The sequence below is a fragment of the Octodon degus genome, unplaced genomic scaffold (assembly GCF_000260255.1).
Source record: "Octodon degus isolate 3935 unplaced genomic scaffold, OctDeg1.0 scaffold00019, whole genome shotgun sequence".
In the NCBI taxonomy this organism is placed as follows: Eukaryota; Metazoa; Chordata; class Mammalia; order Rodentia; family Octodontidae; genus Octodon; species Octodon degus.
Genome location: NW_004524595.1, coordinates 3,763,441 through 3,781,896, shown reverse-complemented (window position 1 = coordinate 3,781,896; position 18,456 = coordinate 3,763,441). Strand labels below are relative to the sequence as shown.

Here is an 18,456-nt window from a genome sequence, read left to right as displayed (position 1 = left end):
ATAGGGACTACATCTTCTATAAATGTCTTGTAGAATTCAGCTGTGAATGCATCTGGACCTGGACTTATCTTTGTCGGTATGTTTTTTTATTACATCTCGTATTTCATTGCCTGTTATTGGGCTATTGAGAGTGATTATATCTTGTAGATTCAGCTTTGATAATTTGTACCTTTCTAGGAATCTATCCATTTCTTCAGTGTCTTCTATTCTGTGAGAGTAAACATTCTCAAAGTAGCTGTTGATAATCTTGTGAATTTCCACTGAGTCTGTGGTAATTACACCCTTTTCATTCCTTATTGCTTGTATTTGAATTTTTTCTTTCCTCTTTTTGATGAGGTTAGTTAGGGGCTTATTGATTTTATTTAATCTTTCAAAGAACCAGCTTTTTGTTTCGTTAATTATTTGAACTGTTTTCTTCATCTTAATTGAATTAATTTCTGCTCTAACCTTTATGATTTCTTCCCGTCTATGGGCTCTGGGCCTGGTTTGCTCTTCCTTTTCTAGTTGTTGAAGGTGCAGCATTAGGATATTTATTTGTTCCCATTCTGTTTTCCTCCACTCAGTCTTTTTAACTGGCATCTGCTCTGAGTTATCCCAGGTTCACTGGGCAGCTGCGCTCATCCCTTGTAGTATCCAGGTTGCCTGCTTGACTGATACTTGGGCTTAGAGAACACTGGTGCTGCAGATCTGTAGTGGTGTTACTAGGTTAGTTTTTTCCCCAGAATACCAGTACCTTTTCTGTGCATTCATTCAGCAGCATTTACTAAATTCAAATAGAAGTTTTGCAAACTTATAGAGATGAAAGTATATACAAATATCTGTTGGAAATATCAACCTATGCACTATGAAGAAAAAAGATGCTACCTGGGTCCTGGGGTCTAGAAAGCCAACAGTGAAAGACAGGCAAGATTAGTAGTACAGAAAAAGGGCAGCATGGAAGGAATAATAGAGCGACAAAAGGGAAGGAGGTAGGCAACAGAGTTCCGCAGAGTGGAAAGAGCACATGCTATAGAATGAGACCAGCAGAATGCAGGTCCTTGTGCTTTCCAGTGCTTGTTTTGTTTTGCTTGCTTTTACCTGTATAAGTCTTGGATTTCTCATCTGTTTGTAAGGGGGGAGACAACCTCTCTCACAGGGGATTGAGTGTTAAGTGAGGAAATAATTGCAAACTGCCCAACATACTCCTCCAGTGCAGTTAGTGGTGGCTACGGTTACTGACCACCATGCTGCAGCATCTGGCCCTTCATTCTGTAGGCAGGAAGTTTTCCTTAAGTTGAAAGATTACATGTTGATAGGGGTCTGCCTTGGTGTACACCACTAAGTCCTAGATATTTCCCAGTCTTGAAAATACTAATAAAGGCAGTGAAAACTGAAGTTCTTAGGTCATGTGAGTGGAGTACTACAAAGGAATGTTTGGACCTTTTCCTCCCTTCTCTGCCACCTCAGTTGGCTTTCCAAGGCCAGCTCTTGAGTTAGGTTGCCAGATGTAGCACTGAAAATGCAAAGTGCTGGGTCAAATTTAAAGCTTAGATAAATAACAAATGATTTAGCATGTGAATGTCCCATGCAGTATGTAGGACATATTTATGCTCAAATGTTATTTGCAATTTATCTGACAGTTGAATTTAGTTCATAAAGCTGAGGGCAGTGGTGCAAAGGACAGAGTGCTTTCTGGATGACCCAGGAATCAACCAGAAGAGTATATACAGGTCTGGGGAAAGATCTCTCTCTCTGTCTCTGTGTGTCTCTGTGGGTGTCTCTGTCTCTGTCTATCTCTCTGTCTGTGTCCCTCTGTCTCTGTCTCTTGTCTCTCTATCACTGTGTCTCTGTCTCTCTGTCTCTGTCTCGTTCTCTCCCCCTCTCTCCCTCTCCTCCTGTCTCCCTATCTGGCTTTAGGCAGTACCTTCAACTCTCTTCCTGAGCAAAGATATTCAGTGCCGATGTCCCCACTGCGTGGTGCTGTGGGTGGAATGTCTGCGGCTAACCTTCACTTATGCCCTACCCTCTCTGCATCTGGGCACCAACACATATCATCCTTTGCTTCTTCAAGCTTGAAGGTCCCATGGAGGCTTTGCTTATCGTTCATGAGAACGTTTTTGCCAACAGCAGGCATAATGAAGAAAGCCCTTGTGGCCTGGTAACTTGAAATCTAGGCATGAGGTTAACAGGGCTGCGTGCACACTGCTCCAGTAATCTGAGGTCACAGTATCGAGCTGAAAGGACAATCCAGAAGGGAGGTGTGCTGCCCAGGTCACATAGCGCTTTAGAATTTGAGTCTGAACTAGGAGTGAATGATCACCCATGGGAGCTGAGAATTCATGGCACATTTGTCTTGTTGATTTCAGAATGTTTTCTCTGGCTTATGTAATGAGTAGTCCCAGGACCCTGCCTGGCACTCTGTCCTTTGCACCACTGCCCTCAGCTTTGTGAACTGGATTCCTTTCCTGCAGGCAATTTGTTCAGCCCCAGAGCAGGCTGCTGCTGCTAGCAGGAGCAAATGGCCCTGGTTAGGCCCAACCTATGCCTTGCCTGTCCTTTTGGGCCTCCTGCTGCTTTCTTTGCCCCACCCTGACCAAGGTTCTGTGGTTGAGATGGAAAAATCCACCTCTGAGCAGATAGCTTTCAACCTGTGTCAGGGAAAGAATCGAGCCACATTACATGAGGGGGAAATTAAAACAAAGCAGGGCGTAGGTTCAAGCAGAATAGCACCCTTGGGCTTAAGAGGGACTTTGACCTTTTATTCCTCCTAGACTAGAATGATTATCCTGTTGCCAGAGAGTTTTTAGAGGAATTACTTTATTAAATGGTGTCACTGGCAAGGGGGTATTAACCTTAAGATCAGCTTTATCTGAACACTCTGAAAGCAAACTTGACCGTGCAGGCAGAGCCGGCCCACGTGGAAGCCCAGAGCAGTGATCATGGGATCTTCCTCTCTTTTTATTTTCTTGTTCTTGCCACAACCTGTCATAAGACCAAGAAAACTTGTTTTGAAAATGCTTGACAGCCAAAACAACCTGTTCTCAGCCCTGGATAAGAGGGCTTGGCCTCCATGACCATTTATGTACTGTTAGATGTTTGACTAGCTGCTGACTGGAAAAAATGAACTTTCTGTTTTCTCCTCATATTGTTCACAGACAAGTGCCAGTGGCTTTCCAGTTCCCTTTTCCCTTTTTTTCCAGCACTTCTCAAAGACACTTTAAGATCATTCCTAAGTCTCCTTGATGAATGAATGTTAGCAACATATCCTCAGAAAACTATAACTGTGTGTCCTGAGTTTGACAGGGACATTAAAATCCCATAGATTTTACCATGTACAGAGATTTTAACTTGTCGTTTTCCACTTACTTTTTTATCCTTTTGGATGAAGCTATCTCAGTCAGGATCTCCACTTATCTGGGGTGGCCATTTTGGCCTCGAGGTTAGTGGCTCTTAGACCTGCATGAGTCTCTGTTGCTCCCACCAAGCTTTTCAAATGTGGTCTGGGGTGGATGTCCAGATGACTCTGTGGCTGCAGGGTCAGTCATTTCCCCTTTCCTCCTGCACAGGGAGGGGCTGGGCTAGAGAAAAGATTCTTAACATTTGTGAGTAAAGTTTGGAACGTGTTGTGAAACATCACCACACCTACTGGTTCACATCTTGACTATGACTGCTGCTACCACAAGGGCAGACTTGAATTGTTGCAGTAGGGTGTCTGGCTTCCCATGCTGAAAATATCTGTTATTTGGTCCTTTAAAGAAAACTAGCTGATCTTTAGGCTTCCAGATGCAGTGATCTGCAGCCTTTGCACTTACAGTGGCTCTCACCGTGCGGGGTCCCCGAGTGACTAATAAGGAGCTATCTAGAGAAACAGTCTCTTTCTTTCTCCCCTGGAGTTGGCAGCGCAGAGTGTACATCAACATTATTGAACTCTAGAAAGGGTGGGAGCTAATTTTGCTGTATTTTTATAGTTTACTTTGCTGTATGTCTGTTTGTTTGCTGGTCTGGTGGCTTTGGGTCCCATGGTGTGTACTGGTTTTGGAAAAAAAGATCCTGCAGCTGTGCAGGTCTGACTGTGTTCAGTGGCATGTTTTGGGAGGGAGACCTGTGTGTACCTACATGGGAGCGAATGGGGATTTGAATGCCAATTTATCCTGTTGGCAAACACGGCAAGAGAGGGAACCAAACAAGGCCTTTAAGAACTGTGTGTCTATTCAAACTCTACCTACCTCTGATTGATCTGGCTTTACCTTAGTTTCCAAGACTGAGCAGTGGGAAAGGGGAGGATACTGAAAATTGGTGGGCAATGGCAACAAAACCAGAAATGCCTCTAAAGATGCCTTTGCAATGCAGATAAGAAAAGAAGTATCTCTTTTACCTTCTTCCCCCAAAGCCTATCCAAACAAGGTTCTAATATACATGATTTGTCTCCCAGTGAAGTTTCTGTATCTGTGTTCTACATCAGATGTCTAATGGAGAAACCAACAACATATGACTGAATGTGTGTCAGTACCACCCTGGCCTATAAGAAACCTTTGTGCAGACAAGAAAAAAGTATCCTTTTTGAGTTCATTCTGGTTTGACTAATGCCTCGGGGTAAAACAAAAGCTATCTTCTTCTTTAGATCTATGTCCTCTGGTGAACACACAGCTTAGCAAGCCCAGCATAGGGGAGATTTCAGCCCCCACTTGCTCCCATGGCCTGGAAACTGTACTTCCCCACAAATACAGCAGCCCCTCCTGAGGCCCAGTGTGTCAGAAGCCCACAAGGCCCTGTCACAGGACTCTTGCTGGCCAGCAGCAGGTGAACTCTTCATGGCCTTGGCCTTGGAAACCGTAGACCTCACTGGACAGGCTCCCAGTACCCCCTTCATACCATACCTGTCCCCTGCAGCAGGGCTGTAGTGCCAGGGGCTCCCAGGCTCAGGGCTGAAGGATGGGTAGCCCAGGGCTGGTGCAGAGAAGTTGTCCTCCTGTTTAGGCCCAGTAGGCCTGGTTAGTTCAGTGCTGATGCTGGAGAGCCCAAGCCCTGGCTCTTCTGTGTCAACTTCTGACCTAAAACTGGCTCAACTTAAGCACATGATTTTCCATATGTTCTGTCTCAAAGGCAGCACACTAGCAGCACCAAGAAATGTGCTGGAGATTCAGACAGACTCCTGGTCATGGGAACTGACCTCACTCTCAAAGCATTGGGTTACACACTACCCAACATGTGCAGTGGTGAATCCCACCAGGACACCCTCTCGTGCAGGGTGTGTTGTGAGAGTGGTTTTGAGACAGTTGTGATGAACTCTCTTGAGGGTGATGCCACATTACAGTCGAGTCCGATTCTACTCCTCCGTTGGTGCTGGAAGTTATATTGAGGCCAGCCATGCAGATGGGTTTTTTTAGATTCCTATCCTCCCCTTTTCATCCTGCGTCTGTCCACAGTTCCCAGAGTTCAGCGGCTAGGGGAGCGGGGCGGGGGTGCTGAGAGTCCTCCATAGCCAAGGATGTAATGTCTACTTCCTGTCCCCTTTCTCAGTTCTAAAAAATGGGAAGAGAGAATGCAGTTCATCACTGCCCCAAGCCCCAAAATGTTCAGAGCTCCATGCTAAGGAATAGCGCTTCCCTCTCTGTGGCCTCGGAAGTTGGGATTAGGATCCATGTGCACACGAGTGTTGTCTCATCCATGGGAAGGGGAAACATGGACCTGGGAGGCCCACCCCGCATGGTGCCATAGCCCAGGGCCTGAGAGAAGAGCACTTACATGCTGACACACGTTCCCACTTTTGTGAACATGCTGCTCCTGGTCACCAGGCGCCTCTTGCTTCCCCTGCGCAGCATGTGGGGTGGAGCACTACACAGCTTGGCCTATCTAATGCATGTGGGAATATCCAGACACACACTTTCTTCTCAGAAGACCCTCCCAGCCTGGCAGTGTGCTTTGGCAGGACTGTGATTCATGTCCAAGTCCTTTGCTTTTACCCCGTGGCTGACTCTGAGCAAGTTCCTTCCCTTCTGCACGCTTCTCTTCATGGATGCCATGGTTGTAGAATAACAGAATCTATTCCATCTTTGTAATTGGTGTGGTTAAGTTAAAATGAAGTTATTATAAAACTTTCAATAATGACAGTTAAATTTAAGTGACACAGGAGTCCATCAGGGTGTCTTTAGGTAGCTGTCTAGTGACACTGGAGTGAGAAGAAAAGAAAGATAGCATGTGTTGAGTTCTTAGCATGTGCATGGCATTGTCACTTTATAGTAGCCACAGTAGCGATATAAATGGAGACCTAAGGATTCCCCCAGGTGTACAGGTCATAAGGGATAGCTTCCATATTTGAATTCAGTTCTCCCTGACATTGAAGTCCATGTTCTTCCCTTGAAAGCAAGTGAGGAATGGTTACAGGGTGGCTTGTCCCGGGCTGGCACCAGGAGGTTCCATCTACAGTGCCTTTGTCTTCTCCCAGTCATTTCCCAGATCAATGATCCATCCCAAATCCAAGCCAGAGACTATCTATCACCTGATTGCAAACCAGAAAGTAGGAATCACGTGAGGTCAGAGCAGAATGGGGCTGTCACCACCAGCCAACCTCCACCAGCAGTAGTGTGAAGGTTTTAGGAAAACAACAGCCTTCAATGCATGCTCGAAATTCCTTCCATGGTAAGCCACTGTGAGAAAAATACCACCCAAACAATGTGCTTTTGGCAGAGGGAGGGTGGTGTCTTTTCAGGCATAAAGCAAACCAGCAAGGACCCAGAAATCACTCTAGGGAGTTGTTTTCCCCAGAAGATCTGACTTTTTAAAATTAAATTTAGTGAAGAATTCCATTTGCCCCTTTGTGTCCCGCCCCAGCCTTGATTGCTCCTTTGTTTCTCCTGGGGGAGGAGGAAGGTCATAGAGTTCCTTGTCCTTCTGTTGGTTCTCAGCTCAATATCAATTTTGCTGAAGTTTAACACCATGTGTTTATTCTGACAAAGGAAAGAAGAGGGTAGAGAAAGAGAGACAGGGAGAGATAAAGGGAAAAATAAAACTCACAGCATTCTGGGAGACTGAGAAAGGACGATTGCAAGTTCAAGCCCAGCCTAAGTAACTTAGCAGTTTATTAAGACTTTGTCTCAAATAAAAATTTTTTAAAAAGGCCTGGGGATGTAGCCCAGTATAAAAGTCCTGGTTCAGTCTCCAGTGCCACAAAACAAACAGAAAACAACTAAAAAGATTCTTATCTGGCTTGATCTCCAGAAACCAGCCCCTGGAGTTACCATTATTGTGTAGACTAAAGAAGAGATCATTAGTGGGCTGGGGCCTAGCTTGGTTTTCCTTACATAGCATGGTTTAGGCCTTGAGTTTGATTCTCAGCCCTGAAAAAAGAGAAGAGAGGAAGGAAGAGGAACATTTAAACCTGAACAGGCCTGGGGTGCCAGAGCTAGCAATACCCAGGGCACTCCTCCCACAGTACACAGGAGACACCCTGGCCTCAGCACCTGGGGGATGAGGTGGCATCTCCCGCTACCACACCACTCAGCTCAGCAGGCCCCACCAAACCTTGGGGAGGTCTGAGCCCCCATACTCTGTCCAAGGCTGACCACAGAAGTAGAGAACTTTGTACCAGCGATATCTCGCACCCCTGGCCCAGCCAGTCTGTGACAGATAGTTTTGTTTCAGAGAGTAGAAGCAGGAGCTGGGAGTGAGAGCACAAGGGCCAGACTGCCATCGCAGAGGAGGAAGACCATTCTCAGCAATGTCAGTAAGCTCTGGCTCTCAGGGCTGCAGGGTGCTCAGGGGCCTCCAGCTGCTGCCGGGTGCTCCTCTGATGAGTACCAACTGAGTGGCCCAAGAGTACAGCACTCATTGGGCTGGGTTATGCCTGGCTTGGCAGCCTCAGCCTCTGTGGAACTCTTGATGCTTGGCCAGGCCTTGAGAGGAGTTGGGTTTTGAGTAGGTAGAAAGGCCCCATGTGTCTAATGATCCAAAAGGTACCCTTTATCTGCAAAATAAAGGGGCTCCAACTTAGCTAGCTCCCAGGCTTGCAAAAGAAAATTAATTATTGTTTGTGATACACTTTAAGACCTTGTATAAATGCAAATTATTACTATTGTCATTAAACATGCTAGACGTCTGGCCTACTGCATAATGCCCTGGCGAAGCTCTAAGCAGAAGAAAAAGCAAATTCAAGTTTGCTCAACAGCAGTAATGAGTGGGCCAAGGAGGGCTTGGCCATGACTAAAAAGCAAAGCTCCCGGCTCCCTTCCAGGGTTAGCACACAGCACTGTGCCCTGGAAGTCAAGTGTCTATGCATCCCCTGAGGACCAGGGCCTGCTCACATGCATTCCTTTACCCCTGCTGGGACCAGCTCATGACTAGGGCAGGCACAGCCTGAGAGTGTGGGAATGTTTGGTTGTCTGTGGGCCTGAAGGATGGAGGAAAGATGACCATCATTCCTGGAACCCTCAGTCAGATCTGGAGACAAAGGGAAAGTACATAGCAACCTCAGACTTCTGTGGTGCCTTTGACAAAACTTTTTAAGGCCCTTGAGGGAACCCCTCTAAGCAAAGTACAGAGAATCATTTATTAAATTATTGCTTTCTCTTGAGAAACTGTCTCTAGAGAGGATGGATGGATACCAGAGTAGTAGTAGTAGTAGTAGTAGTAGTAGTAGTAGTAGTAGTAGTAAATAATAACAATAAGGGATAATAATATACTTATCCTAGCAATGGTCTCAGAAACCATCCCTTGACTTTACAGATGCGGTATCTGGGGCACAGACAAATGACATGGCTCACCCACATAGCTCATGTAGCAAGCTCATGTAACAAATGAGAAGCAGCAGAAGTCAGTCCAGCACTCCCCCATCCCAGTTCACAAGCTGAGCACACTAGGGGTAATAATATGTCCCATTTTATAGTCCTTTGCCGAGGTTGTACTTCAACAACCCTAGAGGAGTTTTAAGATGCAAATGACATCTTTTTAAAGGAACCTTCTGAAAAAATAAAAAATAAAAGCAACCTTCTGGGTACCCACTGCTCTTCTGGTACTGCACTCATTTAGAGAACACTTGTAATGCTTCTCATGTGACCTTATCCACCCCCCACCCCGCCCCCCGCGCACCGTTTTCTGCCTTCCAGACACTGAGCGGTTTCAGTCTCACTGGGGCATACTAGTACTTCCTCACGAGCAAGAAGAGGGGGGTCAAATTTGTTCTTTTTCCTTTGTTATCATTCATAATTCCAAGAAGAGGCCACTCGGTACAGGTTCCTGGATGAGGACTAAAGGGACTAGTCACCACCTCTGGGTACACAAGAGAGAGAGCCTTGAGAGGGCTTTTCGGGTATCATAGGAGTTGGTAGTAGGTTGCTCCTAAAATTTATTACCAGGCTATTAGCAGTTCTAGTGAAAATTTTGATGGAGGAGACTACATTCATCTAAAATGATGTGTGGGAGAGGGAAGACTATCAAATCAGAATACTTTGGAAAACATCTCTCTTAGTTTCATAGATAAGAAATTGGAGGGCTGCTTTGTGTGGTAGAGCCAAGGATGGAGCACTCTTCCATGGGAAATCCTCACAGGGTAGAGAGAGTGTGTTCTTTCAAGTCGAGCAGCTCCAGTTCATAAATAGTATGGTCCCTTGTTAGCTTTATGATCTTAGAAAAGTCACTTGGCATCTCTGAACCATACATTTCTCACTGGCAAAAAGACACCGACCTGGTAGTGGGCCTGGTAGGAGGCACAAGTGTAAAATAATACAGATGAAAACAAATAGCATGATGTCTAATGTGCAGTTGGCATCTCCCTTCCCTTCCACTTGTGGCCTCCAGACTTTTTTTTAAACCACAATCCACAACAAGATATTTATTTTGCATCCTAATTCATGTACATAACTTAAACAATAGATTCACAAAACAGTATTTCCCCTTGCTACATGTGACGCACTCTGATTTTCTTTACCTCTATTTTGATGGTGATCAGGACCCACTAAATGGATTTCACAGCCCACTAATAGGTTGCAGCCCACTGTTTGAATGACCCTGCTCTGTGCCAGTGTGGATATCATTTTCCCACACTGCATGTCTGCCCTTCCTTTACTGCCTCCCTCCCTCCCTCTCTCTAACTGACACCTGGGCCCACAGAGCTACCTGTACACATGTGTGGGGATAGCACATGCATGGCCTCAAGCTGGTGCAGAGCAGGTGGGGCACCACCTGCCAGAAGCTCTGGCTGTGGCCATCTTGTGTGGAACCCCACACACATACACTCCAGCAGGGCCCACTTCTGGTTCCAAGTCCAAGTTTTCTTTTCTACTGCTGGATACCCTGAGCACTTCCTCCCTCAGAGTTTTTGGTTTTTCCGTTTTGCTGACAAGAAGTGGAGAGTGCTCTGTGACTTTGGTGCTAACTCGGGGCCATAAGACTGCTTTCCCCCAGCAGGTGAGCTGATGAGTAGCCTTCCTTATGGCCACGTTGTGGTGAGGTCCCTGGACTGCCATGGACTCCACACAGCCATCGTCACTTCCAGCCCTCTGCTGAGCTCCTGCTCTGGTAGCACTGGCAGAGTAAGCGGATGACCTACTGTCTGGCACACCAGGCAGATGCAGCTTGGGAGAGCATACAAGTACAGGCTAGGCTCTGCTCTGGGTTCTTAGGCCTCAGGCAGCTCCACATCCCTTGACTCTCCACACCTACTGCCTGGCCTCAACCTTAGCCCAACCAGGTATACCCTGTCAGCCCCACCCAGCTTCTCATCAAGCAGGTTCTGATGGAAGGAGCAGCAGCCTGTGATGGGAAGCTGGCTTGTGCTCTGCATGCAGGTGCTGGAGCTGCAGAGACATCCCTGGGGCACCTGATTGATATGCACTTGCTGGGAGCACTAAGAACACGATGATGAGCCAGCCCCAAATTCAGTCTGCAAGGGGCTTAGAGTGGGCCTAGACTGACATTGTTATGTGCCATATAGAAGGGACGTGGCAAGTTCCATAGCAGCCCTATTTTTCCCTTCCTTGTAATGATCGATTGTAAAAGCTTGGAGGTTTTCTTATTAAAAATTTTCTGTCATTCTGCAGTACATCTTCAAATAAGCTGAGTAGTTACATTTGTTTGACAAATTTGTGTGGAGCACTATGTTGGGTCCTGCGATGGTTAATCATGACTATCAGCTTGATTGGCTTGAGAGAGCCTAGGAGATTAGTAAAGGGCACTTCTGGGTGTGTTTGTGTGGGTGATGGGAGCCTGACCTTGAATACTTCACCAGTGATGGCGCACCTATGGCAGGCGTGCCATCGAAGGTTCTAAAGGTGCGTCCTCGCTGCTGTGGTGGTCCTTGGCCCTTTCTCTGGCTCCCACTCACTGTATTCCTCCATCATGCTCCTCCTTCCACCATGGTGTTTCTGCCCTGGAGCTAACTGACCTTAACTAAAACCTCTGAAACCATAATCTAAAATAAACTTTTGTGCCTTTAAGTTGTATATGTTGGATATTTTGTCTCAGCATCAGAAAGCTGACTGATAGAGGCATTATGCTTGAAGCTAGGGCTACAGAGCTGGATTCCTGTGACACATGGTCTTGCCCGCCAGTGGCTTATAGTCAGATGAGGGAAGAGGTTGGCTTATGGAATATATGCACCCACAGAGACAGAAGCCCGGAGGAGGAAGCCAGGTCTGTGGCCAAGGACACTCAGTGCCCATAGCAAGGCCTGTTCCTCCTTTCATGTAGCCAGCTGGCCCTGTGCTCTTCTCCTCCTGCTCCCCATATCTTGCACCAGGGCCTGTGAGGAGAATAGACATACGTGCAGGCCCTGGAAGCAAGTACTAGCCCTGTGTAGCAGAAGCTGACTGCAGGCTGCACCAGCAGAACAGAGCTCCAGGGGCCCCCCAGCGAACTTCAGGAGGGAATTGCTGCAGTTTTGATCACTTTAATGTACCCCATGATTTGGCAGGTACCAGATATCATCCCAGTATTTTGATGTCTAGAAATGGATCTCTAAAATCCTCTTTTAAATAGCATTTGATTCAGTTCAACTTGTACTGAGGCCATACTCTCAGCCTTCTCACAAGTGAGGAGGTTGGATAAGGCACAGCCTAGACACAAATTTGAACACCACAAACCCTGGCAGACTGTGGCTGGGCTGGAGGTGAGTGTACTGTGCACCTTAGAATCCCATGCAAGAGGAACTGAATCAGCTGAGGGGAGGGGTTCTGCCTGAATCTGGGAGCATGTGATTAATTTTTGTTCTTAACATAATTTCAAGCTTTTGCATCTCAATCATGTTATTTCCTCATGTGATGAGATGGACCCCTGAAACAAAGAGGCTGCTCAAGGCTTGCTGTTAGCAGGGCTGTACCCTCAAACTGTCACAACTACTTGTTTGTTCCTAAATCCCACACCAGAGTACCACACTACCATCAACCAGGGCACAGAAGCAAGCTCCCATCTTGCCAGTGAAAATACCCCATGAGTGGATGTCACGTGAGGTCGTGGATGGGCTTGAGGTGCATAGTGTTGAGACAGAACCAGGTCTTGTTGTAGGGAGCCTGTTGTAAGGATGGCCCTTCGACATGAGGCAAGGACAGTATTTACAGTGGAGGTTCGGGACAAAGAGGACAAAGCACAACCACGAGGCATGATTAGCGGGACTTGTCTGACACTATTTACAGGGTTGCTTTGATTTTTAGACCTCAGTTGGTTTTCATATGACTGATTAAAAACATGTGCCAGTTGAAATCACAGCTGCAGAATAAAACTGGTAAAACCAGTGAGACTTAGATGCTTGAAACTTGCCTCAATTTGCAAAAATGACCTCTGGCTTGATTTATATGTACTTGATTTCCTGACAGTGAGGGTCATGTCCCCGAACCACTGCTCCCACCCCATCACCACATTGGCCTGGCCTCAGCAGACACCATATGTCTCATCTTCCAGCTGCCCAAAGAAAAGCATCTTTGAATTCCAGGACTCAAGTCCTGTTTTGGAGGAAACCAGTTGTTTAGGCTTTTGCAAAATAAAAAGGTCTGTCAGAGAAGCAGGCCAACTAACGATGCCCTTGTCTTGAGCAGCCAAACCCATGTGACTCTTAAACACCCCTCTAATGCACAGCTGGGACCTCCTCCCTGACCAAACCTTTAACCAAAACCACACACAAGGAGCCTTCCAGGCAGGTGTGGGCAGAAGACAAGCAAAGGCCTGGCTGCAGAGTTCACCCCTAGATGCCTCTACTACATCAGAAACAGCTCAGAACTGAATTTTACAATCTGTCCAGTGGCCCAAAAGCTTTGTCCAAGTGTCCAGCCCTGAGAGTGGCTGTCTCTGCAGTCAGCTGCCATTTCATTGTGATAAGTGGAAAGGGGATCAACTGGGGCAAGGCCCAGGACCCCTCTCCACACAGTGTGTCCCTCTTCTGCAGTAACTTATGCTCATGGCTGTTTCTACAGATCTCGCTCTGCCCTGTAGGCCCAGCTTTGTCCCCATAGTAACATTTGTCATCCATTGCTCATCTCTTATGCCAGGTAGCCTTCTAAATACTTCATCTTAAGTACTTAGTATCATCTCATTAAATCCTCACAAGAACACTTTAAGATAGACAGACTTAGCCCCACTTTACAGATGAAGAGACTAAAGCAGAAGTCACCTGCCCAAGGGATCCTGCCAGCTAGGCAGGGGAATTGCCAACCTGGATCTCAGGTCTAGCTGGTCCCCAAGCCTGCTCTGCACTACCTGCCCTCCACATCCTGCAGCCTTGGAGATTGTTGGGCATGGCTCTCAGCCAAGAGAGATTAATCCCGGGCCCAAGGCCCAGAAAAGTAGATCTAAACACTGCAGCTCACCTTCCTGTGCCCTGTGTGTGAGCAGAAGCCTGGATGCCACCCCTCCTGTTCCCTATCCAGCCAGAACTGACCACTTCACAGCTGGGAGTCCATTTTCTACATTTTGACCTCTTATAGGAGACTCTCGAATCCAACTTGGTTGTGATTTTTCTGAAACCTTAAGCAAAGGGGTTGAAATCAATGATGAGGGTCAGAACCTTATTTTGTCCAAAGACCTACTGAGTTATAATTTGGTGTAAAAATAGATTCCTATCCTATGTGGGACCCATGAAGGCCCTGGCTGACTCCAGCCCCTCCCTCCCTCCATGTGTGTGGGGGTGGGGTGTGGGTGTGTGGGGGGGTGGGTGGGTGTCTTGCTCACTCACTTGCTCGCTGGAAACCCTTGGCTAGTTAATAAGGAGGGAAAGAGCCCCCACACCCACAGCTTACACTCCAAAAGCTTCGCCTCTGGGTCAAGGTTTTTTTGGGTTTTTTTTTTTTTTTTTAAGATGACAGATAACTTGTGCCATTAGCAAGCTTTACTCTGGGCAACTCTCCATTTTCTCTGATAAAAATTGAAATAAATGAAAACAGCGCTTTAAAAACATCTATAGATGGGTGGGAGCCAGTTGTCATTTTCCCTCTCCCCTCCTCCCCACTCCACTGACTTAATGAGGATACAAGTTGAGAAGCAAGTGCTCACTGCGCACAGCTGGTAGCACCGTGCCTTTAAATAGCCTTCGCCACGCTTCCCCCAGTGGCATGCAGTTGCTCTGGCAGGGAAAGCCCAGAACACGCAGGAAACTTTAGAACTTTCTGAAAAGGAAAGCGCTTGCCTTTCAAGCAAACTCCCTCTTGCCCAGACCTTTTTGTATGAGGACCTTGCATCCCCTTCCCCCAGAAATTTCTGAGGAAATAAAGGAGCCCTTGAGACTGCGGCCAGGAGGGTGCTGGAGAGCTGCCTTTGGCTCATGGCTGTGCAGCTCCAGCCAGTGCCCAGGGCTGATGCGCGGTCGCAGCCAGCTCTCGTGGTGCAGAGTAGCTGCAGCCTCTCTGCTGCAGCCTTCGCCTGTACTCCAGCCATGGTCCCCATCCCAACAGTACACCTGAGGCAGCCAGGTAAAGGGCTGAGAGGCTGGCGGCAGAGTCTGAACTCTCTAAGAAGGGCCACCAGGCTGCCTCCAGCTATACATCTGGACCCCTGCAGAGAGCAGCAGAAGCATGTAAAGAATGAGGACATCTAGTCTGGGCTGCAGCTGGCAGTCGCTGCACACTGTCCTACCCAGCATCACATCAGGGTGGCCTTATGACCCTCTGTTTTCCATAGAAAAAAAGCCAGGGTTGCTTGTGGTCCCCCCGGCCTCACTGTAGGTCTAGGGCTTCTTCTGCCACATCAGTCCTTCTTTGTGCATTAAGAACAATTGTGGCCTGGTGTATTTATGGGCAAGGGCTCTGAGGTCCTAAGTGTCATAGAAAGTAGCATCTTAGGTCCAGCGAGATAGCTCAGAGGACTGAGCGCCTGCTTAGGCAAGCACAGGGACTGGGATAAAAGTAACACTGTGGCTGACTCAGCTGCAGTGACCAGGAGTGATGGAGGCGGTGCCTTATCCATCTTCCTCACATGTTGTTGGCTATGAGGAGAAAGGACTAAAGTTTTTCATCAGTGTAGGAGCATTACATTTGTTGCCTTCTGTCTCTGCCTTCTGCAGCTTGTCATGGGCATGCCCTAACTGCCTCTTACAAACCCATGGCTGTCAGGCGCTGCATCAGTTAAAGCTACAACCTGTGCAGAATGCATGCTGATCCCAGTGGGTGTCACACTGAGGAGAATGCACCCCTCCTTTCCAGGGCAAGGCAGTGTGGCCTGGCAGGGAGGACACTGCACTTCTTCCTGGAAGAAGCAGGAGAGAACCTTCCAGTGGCCAGGGAACACCTAAGGAGCAAGGCGTCTGGCCTGAAAGTGAACAGAGCCCAGAGATGGGAAATGGCACACTGAGGAAGAACAAGTGGTCACATCGGGGTCACTGGGGGATGCGAGTATGGGGCTTCCATCCTGGCCCGTGGGTGACTGAGGGTGTCTGTGATCTCCCAGTGACATGTGGTATGTCCAGGAGGGGGAGTGTCCTGCATTTGTTAAAAAAGAATCTTCAGTTTCTTAGCTTTTCAAAGGGGTAAATGCCCTCAAAAAACATAGTGGAAACAAAGGATAACTAGTTTTTGTTTGTTTTTTTTAATGAGTAGGAGCCAGATCATGAGTGTTATGGAGAGCCAGGCCAGGTGTTTGGGGAGCCCTGAGGTCTTGGTTGGGTGGCAACAAAGACTGTCCTCTAAGTGAATCCATCTAGTTGCAACCAACAGGGGAGGTGGGCCTCGTGCACAGGGGGAGCGCCTTTCTGCTGTAGCTGTATTGCAACTAACAAGACCAGAGCAGGGCATTATCAAGAATGGAGAGACATGGGGGCAGGGCATCTTGAGAATGAACTACCACAGGGGCTTAGGAGCCATGGAACCTGGTTGAGAAGGCTTCTGACGGCTGTTAGAAGCACCGAGTGGCCAGATCACTTTCAGATCCCTAACAGTGATGAAAACATCATGTGGATATGCTGGTTAGAATTACAGAGTGACTTCCAGGTCAGAATGTCCTGCAGGTGGTGAGGAATGTGGGACTGGACGTTTGGGAGGGGAGTGGACTGGAGTCTGGACTGAGGAGTATTTTGCTAAGTATGATGCAAGCCTTCAAATAACCCAGTAACTGTGACCTAGACCCTGTTCTGCATGAGGAGTGGAGAGCAGGGAGGGGCCAGCCCAAGGAAAGATAGCATCTGGGGGGAGGAGTGGGGAGAGAAGCAGAGATCTCTGATGTTTAGTGTCAAGGAAGTTACAGGGGAAGAGAGCTTCCAAAGAGGAGCTGACAGTAAAATGTTGCAGAGGCTGTATGGAAGCTAGAGCCAAGAAAGAGCCTCAGCAGGCACTGTGGCCCAGACGGGAAGAATCTGGTTGTCTGGCTGGGGGAGGAGGGCACCTTGCAGAGACTCCCTTGCCACCTGACTTGGTGTTACTGGATTTCTGGGCCTGCTGCCGCCTCAGACCGAGGGCTCCCACACAGCAGGAACATCTGGATCATCATAGAGCCTCATCACACAGCCTGGCCAGGCAGAGAGGCTCAGCATGTGTGAGTCTCCTGATAGGAACGTGGCCTTGCTTCACTGCATGGAAATCTGGATGTCCAGAAAGCCGTATCACCTCCCCAGAGCCTGGCACATTTTGGGGGAAGATTCTCTTAATACCTAGCTTGGCTTTCTTTCCACTGGACCAGACCACATGTGTGTTTGGAAATAGCTATGGACCATTTGGGAATCCTCACTAGGTCCTTTTTGTGCATATCATCAAAAGTCCAGTTGTGGGGAAAATGCAACATTCTGGTACTTCACATCTCTGCAATGATGCATCAGCCAACACAGTCACTCTATCTTATACCTCAGATCAGACCCTGCCTTTGTCTCAGGAAAAGGCAGCCAAGTATACTGTTTGAAGGAGTTGGCAGCCAGGCAGGTATCTGGGAGAGAGCTTTTAAGTATCTGGGAGAGATAGCACCATGGTGAACTACATGTACATCCCTTGGAAAAGCCTAGAGGGCTTTGCATCAGCAGAGAAAAAATCTAGCTCAAGATGCTTACAATAAATAACAACTGTTCTGAGTTAGGTTGAAAGCTCTGAGTTGCACTTTTTTCTAAGTTGTTTGTGCTAACCACAATTTTTTTTCTCTCCTCTTTCCCACCAGAGCTTATTTCAAAACCTTTGTCCCTCAGTTCCAGGAGGCTGCATTTGCCAATGGAAAGCTCTAGGAAACACCAGTGTTGAAAGGTGGCCAGCCAGACTGCATGGTCCACATGCGTGTCAGCACACATGGCTGCTTCCTGGAAGCCGCCTGGAGCGTCTTCACTGCAGTGTTCTGCTCACACAGCAAGTCCGCTCGCCCCAGGCAGCCCGCTCTGCTGGAGCCCGAACTCCAGCTGCCTGGTGGTACCCTGGATCCTAGCGCCCATCGCTGCTGGTTGTTCCCTCTTCTTTCATTATATTTCTTAGCTGGAAGAAATAAACTCACAAGTGGTAATGCAGTAATTTTCCAGGAAAAGTAAAACGTCATAAATACACACAGCCTTCTTCCAAAGCCTTTGTCTCTGAGACTTCTGTTAAGTTTCAAGGTTGAACACCCCTTGGCTCCCCCACATCAAAATTAGTGGGGTGTGTGTGTGTGTGTGTGTGTGTGTGTTTCAACCCAACATTTCTGTTGAGTAAGCCTCCAGTGAAAAAAGGAAACACCTAAGGGATCTGACAACCTGCAGAATCTAGATACCCACTCAGCTGGGCTTAAGGCTGGCACTTGAGAACCAATAGGATCCCATGCACACACCCTCCCCCGCCCCCACTCCCCTTGGTCCATGCGCACAGTTGCCCCCACACTGCAGCAGGGGCAGGGTCATTGGGGTTTGCTGCATGCACCCAGTAGAGTTGCTGATGGGAGTGCCTCAGTGCTTACAGCACTGTGTGAATTCACCTAAAGGACAAAGGTTGGGGTTGTAGGTTATCACTGGTGTGTATGTGGTGTCTGGAGGGGCTGGCTGCTGAGCAAGCGACCGAGCAAGCTCCTATGTGTGTAGACTACCAGACCTGAAGAGAGCCAGAAGCCGACTTGTTTCCAGTCAGT

The 18,456-nt window shown here is 47.8% G+C and overlaps 1 protein-coding gene across 4 annotated transcripts in view; it reads left to right on the top strand.

Moving 5' to 3' along the window:
• The window catches only part of Babam2 (BRISC and BRCA1 A complex member 2), a 506,746-nt gene extending 488,833 nt beyond the window's left edge, over positions 1 to 17,913 (top strand). For 3 of the 4 annotated variants that reach the window (XM_023711099.1, XM_023711100.1, XM_023711098.1), the window contains one exon: positions 17,530 to 17,913. In XM_023711099.1, coding sequence (XP_023566867.1) covers positions 17,530 to 17,609 — 80 coding nt within the window. In that variant the 3' untranslated portion in view covers positions 17,610 to 17,913. The remainder of the gene's footprint in view (positions 1 to 17,529) is intronic. The other variant, XM_004627389.1, reaches the window with a different exon arrangement.
• The last annotated feature ends 543 nt before the right edge of the window (positions 17,914 to 18,456 follow it).